This window comes from Leucopleurus acutus, assembly GCF_964270905.1.
Source record: "Leucopleurus acutus genome assembly, chromosome: 1".
Classification (NCBI taxonomy): Eukaryota; Metazoa; Chordata; class Mammalia; order Artiodactyla; family Delphinidae; genus Leucopleurus; species Leucopleurus acutus.
This window is the reverse complement of record NC_139142.1, coordinates 200,832,167-200,847,088: the sequence shown is the minus strand read 5'-3', so window position 1 is coordinate 200,847,088 and position 14,922 is coordinate 200,832,167. Positions and strand designations below refer to the sequence as shown.

The 14,922-nt window shown below is 42.0% G+C and overlaps 1 protein-coding gene across 2 annotated transcripts in view; it reads left to right on the top strand.

Annotated features, from left to right (window-relative positions):
- The window catches only part of ZEB1 (zinc finger E-box binding homeobox 1), a 193,347-nt gene that overhangs the window by 115,508 nt on the left and 62,917 nt on the right, over positions 1 to 14,922 (top strand). For both annotated transcript variants that reach the window (XM_082846803.1, XM_082846802.1), the window contains exon 2: positions 506 to 706. In XM_082846803.1, the coding sequence (XP_082702929.1) occupies positions 506 to 706 (201 nt within the window). The remainder of the gene's footprint in view (positions 1 to 505; positions 707 to 14,922) is intronic.

The window sequence follows — 14,922 nt, the reverse complement described above, 5'->3', positions numbered from 1 at the left end:
AAACTCATTACGATTGGAGAAGATGTTTGATGTAGTGGTTAAGAACACAGAATATGGAACCAGACTCCTAGGGTTCAAATCCCCACCCTGCCACACACTTCCTAGATGTGTGGTCTTGGACAAGATACTTACCTTCCCTGTGCCTCGGTTTCCGCTTCTGTAGAACAGGGATATAAGCAGTAGGCGGTAGGTAGATCCTGTGGTCATGGGACTGCTAAAAGGTTTTTGGAAGAATTGGCGAGTTACTCTCCGTAAAACGCCCGTGCGCATAGCTAAGCATTTAATAAGCGTGGCTACTATTACTTGCCTTTTTGTCCACCTGGTATCTAGGAAGTGCTGTGTGCGTGCATGTTATCAAAGAAATTAGCTGCTTACATTTTACAGTCTAAAACTATTACTGAACACCAATGTTTTAAGTACTTCTTAAAATTTCTTTGTACTAAGGTGTGAAAACCAGCTTTTGTACTAATTGGTTTTGATTATTTGTTTCTTGTTTGTATTACAGTTACAAACTATAATACTGTGGTAGAAACAAATTCAGATTCAGACGATGAAGACAAACTCCACATTGTGGAAGAAGAAAGTATCACGGATGCAGCAGATTGTGAAGGTGGCGCCCCAGAAGATGGCCTGCCGACAGACCAGGCAGTGCTACCTGGGAGCAGCGCAAGGGAAGGGAACGTGAAGAGCTGCTGGGAAGACGATGGTGAGTTTAGTTTTTCTGGTAATGTTCTATTCTCTGGATTTTTTTTTTTAACATCTTTATTGGAGTAGAATTGCTTTACAGTGGTGTGTTAGTTTCTGCTTCATAACAAAGTGAATCAGTTATACATATGTTCCATATCTCTCCCGTCTTCTTTTAAAAAAATATATTAACTGAAACGATAAATTGGATGAAAAGTTTGAAATGAACTGTAATTTATTTGCTGTTAATCAGTAGAACGTCTCCTTCTACTTACCAAAAAGTACATTCTAAAGTCAGTGTGGGATTAATAGGAAATGCATGGGCCTAATTGACAATTTGAAAATACCTTCATTGTGTTAAACTTGATGATGCATTGCTATTTTATTAGGAGAGATGAAAGTTATTTTGACCATAACTTGCATGTAATATATTGATCCATATAATATATTGAATTTTGGTAGTTTTTTAAAAACCAGAATCAAGCTTCCCCTATACTGTTGGCGTAATTGAACCTACCTTTAATTTCATACTGTGACCTCAAACGAAGAATCCGCTTACAAACCGACAAAGTGTATTTTGGTTTCGTGACATTATAAGGCATTCAGTGTGCAGAAATCCCCGATGCAGGTGAGTCACGGGGTATTGTTAGCGTCTGTAAGCACCTCCCTCCCTCCCTCCCTCTCCCTTTTCTCTCTCTCTGTCTCTCTCTCTCTGTCTCTCTCTCTCTGTCTCTCTGTCTCTCTCTCCCTCCCTCCCTCCCTCCCTCTCCATCCCTCCCTCTCCCTCCCTCCCTCTCTCTCCCTCCCTCTCTCTCTCCCTCCCTCCCTCTCTCTGTCTCTCTCTCATGGTTCTTTCACTTGCTTTAAATTTCTCCCCGAGTGAACCCTTTACAAAAGTAAAGCATGGTTGAGTGGAAGGAGCTGTGAAAGCAAGGAGCCCCCACTAGTGCCCTTGCAGTGAGCGAGCATTGTGTCTAACCTTCCTCCCCATCTGTCAGATGAAGGTGCTTTTTCTTCCAGCTCTAGAATGTCTCCTTTCTGCTTTTCCCAATAAACTATTTAGCCTGTCTCGTGAGAATTTAAGCAACAGTGGGATAAAGAGAGAAGGATGTGGACGAGGCAGCTGTTGTGAATTAGAGGGATCGGGGGTCAGGCCCGGGGCATCAACCGAGGCAGAGAGGAGCAGGTGAAGGGACCAAGTTCAAGGTCAGGCAAAGAGAAGCTGCCCAGCAAGATTCAAATTCAGGGAAGTCATCTCAACAGGATATCAAAACTCAGGCTAGACAGTCAGGGGAAATGGGTCAGGTATGCAGGCCCAAGAATCTGGGTAACCAAATGTGGAAGCTGAGATAAGAGTCCAAAGAGTAGGCACAGGGTGACAGGAGTTAAGAAATTTTATAGCTAACAGAGGACCTCTGGAATCACGTAATCAGCCCCTTGTTTTATGGCGTTACTCATCTGTCCATTCAGCAGCTCTGCAGGAATGGGGTTGCAAACTGGAGTAAGACTGTCTCTGTGTGAAAAGTGCTTACAGTTTAATGTGGGAGAGGGAAGTAAGTCACAAAGTCATTATAGTTCGATGTAGGCGTAAATTTAAGAGTTATGTGGAAACACGAGGAAGGAACACCTACACCTGAGAGAGGAGAAGTCCTAGAAGGATTTCCGAGTGAAACAGTGCTGGGCTTGAGTCACAAAGGACCAGCAGAGGTTCAGCAGGCAGAGGAGAGGCACAGGAGGTGCTTTTGCAGCAGAAGGCGCGACATACGTGGAACCACAAAGATTTGAACAAATGGGGTTGGCAGAAAATGAGCTCAGAGAAGTAAACAAGGGAAACACTATGAAGGGCATCATGTGCTAAGTCAAGGAATTTGAACTTTATCCTGGAAGCTATGAGAATAACAGCACTGATACGTACTTTAGAAATAAGCCTGGTAGCAATATGGAAAAAGAATCCTGGGAACAGGGGTGTCTAGAGGCAGGAGGTAGTGTCCCCAGTAAAGAGGCTTAATAGTTCAGGCAGTGATGAGAGTTTTGGAACTAAAGAAGTGGGCCTTGGGATGGGAATAAAAGGGAGAGAGTTGACAGAAATGTAGGGGTAAAATATATTAAATTTGGTTGATTCCATGTAATTCTGTGTAATTGAGAAAGAAAGGCTGACATGACTCCCAGGTTTCTGGAAAGTAGAACCCAGAGAAGTTAACTTGCTTATTCATTATCACGGTTGGTTAACAGCAGGGCTGATAACCTGTTAAATTGTAATACTGAGCTCAGAAATTGGGGGAGCAGCTGTTGCTTAAGTATTTACTGTTGGTAGCCAGAACTGATCCATTGGTGTCATTGATATGAAGTCTTAATACAGAAGCAAGAAGGAAATGATTTGTCTGGAAAAGGGGGAGATCAAGAGAATGAGATAGAGGTAAAAAGAAAGATGAAAAAAATCAATGAAGAGGTTCTGTTTCTGAAAATACATTCGGATAGATTATTTGGACCAGTGTTCTCACTGAAAATAACTAATGATATTAAATTTTTAAATAAAGAAAGAAATCTTCTTGAAAGATTTAAAGAGCTAACTAGATAGTAAGACATTAACAGATTACATATCTAAGTGGATACAGGAAGCCATAGAGGTCAGCAGAGCACAGCATAGAAGACTCTTTGGCCTCGAGGACATTTGCCTCACAAGGGTAACCTAAGATGTGGTTTTCAGGCCTCTGAGAAGAAACAAAGCCTTGGACCACCAAAGAGTTAGTAGCAGATCCTCCCCTAGTATGGACTACATCCTGACTATGATGAACTAAAAGCAAACCCTCTACCACCCCTACCATCCTCAGGAGTTAGCAAACAAAATTGCCTTGACTAGGGATTGGGGGAATGGAGGATTGTCTCTGAGAAACAGTAACCACAAGCTGTCATGCATTGATTTATAGCTCAGATTCACATCACTGGGCAGCCTGATAAAGTTCAAGCCATAATTGAGTCCAAAGTGGACCTGCTGCCCTACCCATAGACACCAGGCAGAAGCAAAGCCAGATCCTTTGGAGGAGCATACCTTCATCGTAGCACTGTAGAAGTTTCCCAGATAATTCAGCAAGAAGACAGCAATGTGAGTGAGAGCTACCAGAAACAAAAGGAAGCAGAAACTGACCCATAAGGACTTTAACTATCTGATACAGATTATAAAATGACTGTCATGTTTAAAGGAAACACATGCAAACTTGAAATTACCTGCTGTGGTAGAATAAAATACAGTAGAATCAACAGATTTTAAGAACCAAATATAACTTCTAAAAATTAAAAGAATAGAATAATAGAAATTCAAATTCAAAGGATAGGTTTAACATTAAAGTAAACAGAGCTGAAGAAAGAATTAATGAATTGGAATATAGGGGGAAATTTATGCTAAATGTAACTCAGAGAGACAGATAGAAAAATCCTGATAAGAGACATGAAGGATAGAATAGAAGTTTCTTCTACTCTTAATTCTAGGAGAAGAGAGAACAGGGAAGCAGCAGTATTTGAAGAGATAATGGCTTAGATTTTCTTCAGTCTTGATGAAGGACACCAGACCACAGATTCAAGAAGTTCAGTGGATCTCAAGAAGGATAAATAAATCTATCCCCAGTCACATTATGGTGAAATTACAGATTATCCAAGACAAAAATAAAACTCTTAAAAGTAAACCCCCCAAATTCAGATTATGTTTGAGAGGGTGGCAGTTGGACTGACAGCTGAATTCTCTGTAAAAACAGTGGAAGCCAGACATAGTGAAAAGAAGCCCGCCAATACAGAATTCTGTACTTCACAAGATATCTTTTAAGAAAGGAGGTGATGATTTCAGACAACTTTCAGGCAATGAAAACAGAAAATGTGTTCTCAGTAGACCCTTATTTAGGCGTGAAAAGAGAAATCCTTGTTAGAGGTCTGAGGTGTAAGAAGAACAGAGAAAATGACAAGTACATGGTAAAGATAGATAAACAAATAGTATTTCCCGGGCTTCCCTCGTGGCGCAGTGGTTGAGAGTCCGCCTGCCGATGCAGGGGACACAGGTTCGTGCCCCGGTCCGGGAGGATCCCACATGCCGCGGAGCGGCTGGGCCCATGAGCCATGGCCGCTGAGCCTGCGCGTCCAGAGCCTGTTCTCCGCAACGGGAGAGGCCACAACAGTGAGAGGCCCACGTACGGCAAAAAAAAAAAAAAAGTATTTCCCATGAAAATACTCACCAAAAAAACGGGTGTAGCTAAATTTATTTCAGATGATGTTGACTTGAAGGTTAAAAGCATTATTATGGATAACAGGATCATTTTATAGTGGTGAAAGATTAAATTCACTGATCAGATATTATTTTAAATGTGTTTGTACCTAATAACGAGGCCTCAAAAATATATGAAGAAAAAATAGACAATCTACAAAGAGAAAAAGACAAATATACAGTCATTGCTGAGGATTTAACATACCTTGGTTAGTCATTGATGGAATAATCACACAAAACCAATGAGGATATGGAAGATTTGAAAAGATATACGGACAGTGTACTTAGTAATTGCAAAATAAGTATTTTTTCAAGCTATTTGGAATATTTGTAAAAATTGAACATATATGGGGTCATAAAGCAAATCTCAACAAATTTCAAAGGATAAAATCATACAGAGCATGTTCCTTGAACACAATACAATTAAGCTATGAAATAAGATACATAGAATATTATGTTTGGGAGTTTTAAGGAATACACTTCTGAATGTATGTTCATGGATCAATAAAGAGATCATAATGAAAATGAGGAAATATTTTGAACTGAATGGTAAAAATATTCTGTATCAGAATTTGTAGGATGTGGTTAAAGCAGTTTCTAGAGGAAAATTCGGGCTTTAAGTACATATTTTAGGAAAGTTTCTGGCTAAAAGTTAATGAACTAATAAGCATCTATCTTAAGAACTTAGAAAAAGAACAGCAAACTGAGTTGTTTGAAAGTAAAAGAAAAGAAAACAAAGTAAGTACAGTTAACTCTTGAACAATGTGAGGGTCAGGGTGCCGACCCTCCTTGCAGCCTAGTCAGCCCTCCGTGCTTGCAGTTCTCCCCCAACCACGTGTGTGGTCCCCGCCATGTGTACTGTCCCCCCATGCCTGCAGTCCCTCAGTGCATGCAGGTCCCCCCCGTTCGTGCAGTTCCTCATCCATGGATTCAGTCCACTGCAAATAGCTTAGTATTGTAGTATTTACTACTGAAAAATGTCAGCGTGTAAGTGGACCTGTGCAGTTCAAACCTATGTTGTTCAAGGATCAACTGTAATATAAAATTGAAAATAAACCTACAGGGGACTTCCCTGGCAGTTCAGTGGTTAAGAGTTTGCTTTCCAATGCCGGGGGTGCAGGTTCGATCCCTGGTTCGGGGAGCTAAGGATCCCACATGCCTTGCGGCCAAAAATCCAAAGCATGAAACAGAAGCAATATTGTAACAAATTCAATAAAGACTTTAAAAATGGTCCACGTCAAAAAAAATTTTTTTTTGAAAAAAAATAAACGTACAGTACAAAAAATCAACATAAACAAAACTTTATTCTTCAAAAACATTAATATTTACAAACCTTTGATGAGATTGATCAAGGAAAAAATAAAATATAAATAGCTAAAGTCAAGAATGAAAGAGAGTGGACATAACTACAGATACTACAGACATTAACAAGTTTACAGGGGAAATGTAGTTTACAGTGGGACAGGATATTAGAAATTCTTAGCCAAAACTGGCTCAGGAAGAATTGGAAAACAGGAATAGTTCTATAACCTCACCACAAAGGAGTGGTGAAGATATGGAGCAGCTGAGACTCGTAGGATTGCAAATGCTGTGCCACCCGGGGAGGCAGCTTGGCAGTTTATTATAAAGTTAAGTATACACTTAGCACATGACCCAGCAATCCCACTCCTGGGTATTTTCCCTAGGAAAACTTGTACACTGATGTTAGAAGCTCTATTCATAAGTTCCAAAAATTGGAAGCAACCCATTGTCCTTCAACAGGTGAAAGTGTAAGGAAACTGTAGTACATCCATGAAATGGAATACTGCTCAGTGATGAAAAGGGACAGGCTACTGGTCCAAGCAACAACTTGGATGAATCTCCAAGGCCTTATGCTAAATGAAAGAAGCCAGTCTCAAAAGGTTGTATACTGTTTGGGTCCACGTACCTTACATTTTCAAAAAGACAGACTGGATGCTGGGTAACAAATCAGTAGTTGCCCAGGGCTGAAGGGAAAGTGTGGCCATGAAGGGATAGACAGCACCAGGGGGTGTCGGGGATAACGGGACTGTTCCGCGTCCTGTTTGTGGTGGCGGTCACATGAATCTACATGTGTTAAAGTTCATAGAACTGTACACCAAAAGAAAAAACAGTAAATTTTTCTACATGATAATTTGATATGTGTACGTATGTATATATATATATATAGAAATTTTTTCCTCCTCTACAAAGGAAACTGGCCCAAATGACATCACTGGTAAATTCTTCTAAACATTCAAGGAGATAATAATTAGAATTTTAGACAGTGCTTCCAAAGACTAGTGTAAGAGAGAAGATTCCCCAACTCTTTAAATGAGGCTAATCTTGATACCAAACCAGATAACCATAAGAAAGGAAAGTTACAGACTTGCTCAGAACACAGACACAGAAATCCCAAACAAGATATTAGCGATACAGTACACATGCATGTACGTGTATGAAATGCAAGGTCAGAGTAACATTTAAAACAGTTTAGGGACTTCCCTGGTGGTCCAGTGGTTAAGACTTACCTTCCAATGCAGGGGGTGCAGGTTCCATCCCTGGTCAGGGAGCTAAGATCCTACATGCCTTGTGGCCAAAAAACCAAAAAATATAAAACAGAAGCAATATTGTAACAAACTCAATAAAGACTTTAAAAATGGTCCACATCAAAAAAACATCTTTACAAAAATAAAAATTTAAAAATACCACTTTAACCCAGACTTAAAGAGAACACTCGAAATTCACTTCAACGGACACAGAAAAAAAGTGTTTATTAAAACTCAGTACCTGTGAATGGATATAATAAAAACTAATGAATTAGGTACTTCCTTGATCGAAGGAAGTATGTCTATGTAAAATCTATCACAGACATCATGCTTAATGACAGAATGATGAGAACATTTCCTTGGTGATGAGGACATTTACCGCTCTCCTCAGCCTTCTTCTGGAGGTGCTGCCAGCACAGTAAGACAGAACAGACACAGAAAGATAGCAGTTAAGAAGGAAAGAACACCTCTCACTATCTACAGATAATACAACTGTGTATATAAAAAAGAATCTACAGATAAATTATTAGTACTAGTAAGAGAATTTGACAAATGTGCTGACTACAAATGATACACTGAATTTAAAGTCATCCTTATACGTCAGCAAGAGTTAAAAAATGAAAATAGATGTGGAAGAGCACACGAACAAATTATACGCCCTTATCAGAGGCATTAGCAAGTACCTCAGCGCATGGAGCAGGGTATCATGTCCATGGGTCAGAAGACTCCATCTTTTTTTACCTACACTCCAGACTTTATTTGGATCTCACGGGTTTTCCCACTCATGTCCTCCTGTTCCAGGGTCCAGTCCAGGGCACACATTGCATTTGGTTTGGTCTCCTTAGTCTCCTCTGGTCTGTGACGGTTTCTCATCTTTCCTTGTTTCTCGTGACCTGACAGTTTGAGGAGTACTGGTCAGGTACTTGCAGAACATCCTTCAATTTGGGTTTGTCTTGATATTTTTCCATAATTAGACTGAGGGTGTGGGATTTTTCAGAGAATAACGTGGTAAAGTCTTTTTTTATTCGAGTATAGTTGATTTACAATGTTGCGTTACTTTCGGGCGTGCAGCAAAGTGAATCAGTTATACATCTACATACGTCCATTCTTTTTTTTCTTTAAATTCTTTTCCCATATAGGCCATTATGGAGTATTGAGTAGAGTCCCCCAGTCCCCTGTGCTACACAGCAGGTCCTTATTAGTTATCTATTTTACATTTAGTAGTGTGTCTGTGTCCCGGAATCACTGTGATTTTTAACCTGGCGTCTGAGGAGCCTGGCCAGCAGGCTCGTGGGCAGAGGGAGGGAGGGAGGGAGGGATCCGCAGACATGAAGCCGGAGAGGCAGTGAGATGCCAGAGCACTGAGAGGTCTTAGAAGCTACTGGACACACTCGTACTCTTGTTAAAATGAGGAGACATTAGAAGACTTTGAATGGAGGCGTGGTGTGGTTTGATTTTCATTTCACAAGGAGCACTCTGGCTGCTGTATTGAGAATAAACCCTAGAGGTCAAGGGTAGGGACACAAAGACCGGCACAGAGTTATTACAGTACTCCAGGGCAGTGACTTGAATCAGGACAGTAGAAGTAAAGGTGGTGAGGGGTACCAAATTCTGGTTATACTTCGAAAGTAGAGTCACTAGGGTTTATTGATGGATGATATCAGGATTGTGAGAGGAAGAGGGGTTTAAGATGATCCCATGGATTCTTCCATTTTACAGTTAGGTTTGGAGGGAGCTGATTATGACACATTTATTACTCGTAATCTTGTTGGAACCAGTCCCACTTGTATCTGTTTTTGAGTCTGATTCTGTCTTTTGTCCTGTCCATTTCCCTCTGTCGTCCAGAAGTGTGATGAGTAGGGCCAGCGACACACCTAGTGGCACTAGCTTCTCCTGTTGTCATCACTCTCTAAACCACCACTTTTTAAATAAATTTATTCAACCATTTTTTAATCCATCCATGTCTTCAAAAATAAATATCATATGAGATCATGCCTCCTAGTAGTACTTTAAAAAATGGATATGAGGCCAGCTTATATGACTTTTTTTCTTTGAACCCATCCCGAATGCTAGTGGTCAATGTTTTCTTTTTCTTCTTAAGTGCAGACAACATAGTACCTTTATAATCTATTCTAGAAAACATTCTCAGGATGGAAGTTAAATATCTCTGATCTGTAGTTTACAAAAGAAAGTCAAAGGTAGACTATGCAAATTGAATGACTTTGTCCATATCTCCTAATCTCCACTGTTACTCACAGATCATAACCAGTGATCAGGTCAGTGATTTATCTTCAAAGTCTTCTATATTTTCTGAAGATAATTTTGTATGAGCCAGGAGACCAGGTGTTCCCGTACAGTGACGTATCTATCGTGAGTTTGATTCTCTTTTGCTTCTTGAACTTCATACTTTCTGGAAGAGAAGATCAAAACTAATTCTTTTAGTTCCTGGCTGCCTGTGGGATTTGAATCCAGACTCTGCAACATGACAGACCAGGGCCGGTACGGCCCAGCTCCACCACGTCTTCCCAGGCTTGGAGTGGTACCACGCCCTGTGTCCAACCCGTTCCTCTAAGCTTCCGTATCCTGTCCCCTCTCCTGGGCGTCCTTCTGTCCTGTCTGTCTCCTCCTCTGTGACCCATTGTCTGACCCCCGCAGACACAGTAAGTGTCAGCAAAGCTGCGTCTGTCTGTCACTCTCCCACATCGTGCTGTGACTGACTGATCACTCTGTTCCACCAAACACTCCTGAGGCCACACACTGTATCATATTGATCTCTCTCTGTGACCACTAACGCCTAATACGTATTAGATGCTTAAGAAATCTCCTGCAAGTGAGTGAATGAGTTAAGACGTAAGACGTTCTCCTTCTTTTATTTTTAATCTTCATCAGTTATACCATCAGTTTCAAGAAAATGTTTTTCCCTTCCTTGCTTTCCTTAACATTTTGAGAGCTTTAGTTCTTCTTCATTTTTTATCTTCCCGACACTATTTGGACCTTATGTTGCCTAAACTCCTGTATTCATCCTTGGTTATGTGACATTCTTTCTGCTCTTTGTAAAATTTACTTTTGAAATCTGAGCAACCTGGAAGCTCCATCTGGGTGGCACTTTGCTTTCTTTCTTTCCTTAAACTTTTCTTATATAAAATATGAATAGAGGTTAAGGAGTTTTCTTGGCTGGCCCACGTATAAGGCATCTAGGAAGTAGGAACTATAGAGACTTCTTCTGGTAAGGTGGAATAGATATACTTTTCCCTGTTTCTTCTGCTAAGTACAGCCAAAACCTGTGGATACTACGTGTAAACAAGAAGACTCTGGAAGGTAGGTGGAGGGAAGAAGGCAGGCTCGTTGCCTCAGGTCCTGAGGAACAACCCAGCAGTGAGTCCCCTGGGCTTTCTCTCAGCCATGTGTCCCTTGTGGATCAGAACCTCAACACCTGGTAAGCAGGCGGCTTGTGGACACTACCTGCTCTAGTTCAGCCACGGGCAGACGGCAGCCCCACTGCCCACCCTCACCAGCAGAGGCTAGTGGGGAGCCCAGCCTTCCACACTCGCTGAAAGGAACCTCCCCCATGGTGATGTCAGAGACCAAGTAGGGAGCTGGGACTTGGGTCCCCACTCAGCAGCAGTGACCATGGAAACACCGTGGAAACTACGCGGGAGCCTGGCCTTCCATCCCACTGCCCGCAGTGGTGACAGGCATCCCACCCGCTCGTGCTGGGAAGCCTGGTGCAGACTGAAGGCGTCCACCCCCGCCCGCAGGGCCAGCGGAAGCCACGTGGAGCGGAGCGCGGTGATGAGGCGCCTCGCCCTTCTCAGCCCGAGTGGGATCAGGAGAGCCTGGCCGGGGCCTGGACCCCACCCACTCAGCCGTAAAGAGCAGCGCTTCTCCCCAGGTGCAGAACAGAGGCTGAGGGAGGAGCCCGCACCTCCCCCGCCACGGCCCAGGATGGGAGCGTGCCCGCCTCCCCACGGGAGATCCCGGGTCTCCGTCTCCGTATAGAATGGCTGAATATCTAGGTGTCATTCAAAACTCATTTGTCACACTGAGAGCCAGGAAAGTTTCAACTGAAGTAGAAAAGACAATCAACAGACACCAGCACTGAGGTGACAAAGATGCTAGAATTATCTGACGTGGGCGGTCACGTGATAAAAGTGCTTCAACTCCCAATTGTGAGCATGCTTCAAGCTAAAAGATAGTCTTCACAAAGAAACAGAAAATACGAGGGAGCACCAGGCGGAAAGTTTAGAACCGAAAAATACAGTAACTGAAACTCAGAACCTCAGCACGCAGACTCTGTAGCCGCGTGGAAGGATGGGAGGAGAATCAGCGAGGTTGCGGCTGGAACAGGAGAGTCGTCCAGCGTGAACGACAGAAGGAGACAGACTGCAAAAAGAACAGAGCCTAAGCAACTCCTTTGGATCTGCTGTGCCTGTCATCAGAATTCCAGGAGAGAAGTACGAGGAAGGGCCTGAAAAAGTATTCAGAGAATTAATGGCTGAAATTTTCCAAAATGTGGCAAAAGACACGCACCCACACCCCAAACAGGATAAATCCAAAGAAACCCAGGCCAAGATGCATCATAGGCTAACTCCAGAAAACTAAAGCCAAAGAAAGAATCCTGAAGGCAGAGAGAGGAGACGCCTTTACCTTTAGGGGAAAACAGTTTAAGCGACAGAGACTGCTCATAGGAGACCATGGAGCCAGCCAGAAACGGGCACCTCAGCTGCTGAAGAGAAGAATCGTCGGCCTGGAGCTCTGTATCCTGAAAAGAGATCCTTCAAGGATGCGGAAGAAGTCAGGACACTTTCAAATGAAGAAACACGAAGAGCGTTTGTCCCCAGCACACTTACGCTAAGTGAAGGGCTAAAAGCAGCTCTCTGAACAGAAAGGAAGTGATAGAAGAGAAATCTTGGGACATCAGGAAGGAAGAAAGCGCAATGGCAAGAGTGAACGTATGACTACATGCAGCAGAATATCCTCTTCTGGATTTTCCAATTACGTGTGATGACAAAGCAAACAACATGAGTGTGGGTAGGAAAAACTAATGCGACAGAGTACATATCAATACTTTCTAATTTGTATTGTGTACAAGCTACCTCAAGTTCTGTTTGACCAAATCTTATGGTAAATTTGATACTCAAGTCATAGGGTATTGAGAATTACACATTAATTCCTACCTGAACATAACTATTTTCATTTGAACCATGATTGTTCAACATGCATTGTTTAGAGAACATATGTTAAAGAGACACTGAAAACTACTTAAAACTCCTCTGAAGAAAAAACCCTCAATTTGGAGATACATTCCTTTCATAAATAAACTATATTTCTAAACCAACATAAAGGGCTAATTTCTAGGCTTTACCTTAGCTAATTAAATAACTAAATAAAGGCTTATGTGTGTCACACCATGTTCAAAACAATCTTGCCTGACCAAGTAGAACAAACCAATAAACATAAAACCGTTCTTTTGACAAATAGTTTTGACCAAAGTGAAGAATCAGTATCAGCCACTGAAAAGCTCAGGTCTGGGTAACTCTGGCCTTCCACCGCTTAAAGATACCCCCCTTCCCACTGCTGGAGTTTAGGATTTCATCTGTGAAAAGGGCACAGCAGGTTTGCAACACTGCCCAGCAGTGCAAGGCCACCAAGACTTCGTGCTGGAATATTGGTTCAGAATAAATAAGTTAATTTAACTTCATGACTGTCCAGGTTAGTAACGGTTACTGGTTTATTCAGTTGGCTACCATTGTGGCCCTTAATCATTCCTTCAAATGCAAGTTCATGTAATGAGGCCTCGGGTCCAGAGCACTTCTACCCTTGAACTGTTTTATGGCTCCTCAAGGCGGTCCTTGTGGCTGAATTTGAAAAATTATCTGTCGAACTGGACCTGGTTGACCAAACCAGCCTGATCCTGGAGCAGAAGCAGAACACTTGAGTTACGGCCAGTGGAGCTCGCTCCCAGAGGCAGACAGTCCCCCTGCCTGGTCACCGTTTCTCTCAGGAGGCCCAGCTCCACTGCTGGTCTGTGTTCTTTCCTTTTTTGGTGCGTCCTGTTAATAAACTACTACCCAGTGTGACACAACAAACAACAAACACAAGGAAGGAAAGCCACAGGAGCCACACCATCTACGCCAATTGTTACTTTAAAGACTTTTAAGAAAAAGGGGGAACAGTAAAGAAGAAAGCAGTCAGTGACATTTAGCTGTGCCAGAGACCAGCACATGAAACTGATACACAGCTGCAGCAGAGTGCAAATCAAGGGTCTAAATATATTGGAAAATATATGCTATCGAGATGTTAATTATGCAGTAAGCGCCTTTAAAAATCTCTTATCTGGGAGTGAAATCTCAAATTCTTAGATTATAGAGAAGACGCAATAGTTTCATCGTAGATACTAAATTAACCAGGACATGTTCACTTCTAAAAATGAAATTTCTAGATTCTTTAAGCCCTGTTGTTTTAAAATACTATAAACTTGACATTTTTTTGGTAGGGAAGACAGTGTAACCTGGCAGTGTTCCAACATGTCGTACTTATCTGACAAGAGTTTCTTGTGGTTCAGACAAAAAGTCTCCTGCTTGTGTCAGTTAAACGTTCTTAAATGTACACACTCTTAACTTCTGAGACACCTGTTTTATAGGCCCCTCATTTTTTTAGCTTTTAAAAAGTATATGAAACTAATCCAATAGTATAAAATATTGTTTAATAGATTGGCTATTTCTTAATGCTTTAAAATTGCTGAGTTTAAAAAGTGATCCCAAGTAATAGCGACTTAACCATTTTTCTGCTTGAAGTTTTTTAAACTCTGTAGAAATGTACGTGTTTACAAAAATGCCAAGTCAGTGAAAACTTCTCTAAAATAAAAACGTCTAAAATTCTGATCTTGTAGTCCATAGCAATAAGGCTTTCTTGAATACAAGTTGTAATAAAATAAGTAATCTGTGCAAACAGTGCATCAATCACTATATAACTCATTATCGAGCCAAATCATCCTCATGTCTCAAGATTCAGCCTGACCTACTCTTTGGAAACTTTTCAGCCAAGGATGGTGTGTGATGTGGACAAAGCTGCCCCGCGGCTCCGCGTCGTCACCGTACTCTGTGCCTCTTGAGCGCCTCTTTTGCGTCTGTAAAATGAAAAGACTGGGCCAGACGACCACGGAGGTACTTTTCAGCTCTGCTTATAAGGGGATCCCACTCCATTTGCGCTAATATGCAACCGTAGTATTTAAGTGCCTCTAAATACCTGAGTGTTAAGAGACAGCCCTGGCGGAGGAACCTGGGCTGTGCCCACAGTGTGAGCCTCAGCCGTGCCCTCTGCCCTCCTGCAAATCCCAGCCAAACACAGGAGCTGCCTGGAGAGCAGTGTGTGCAGCTCCTTTGTCATCAGCTCTCCTGGGCCTGTTCCAAGTACTGCTTTCCAAGTTACTTAGGTTCTTTC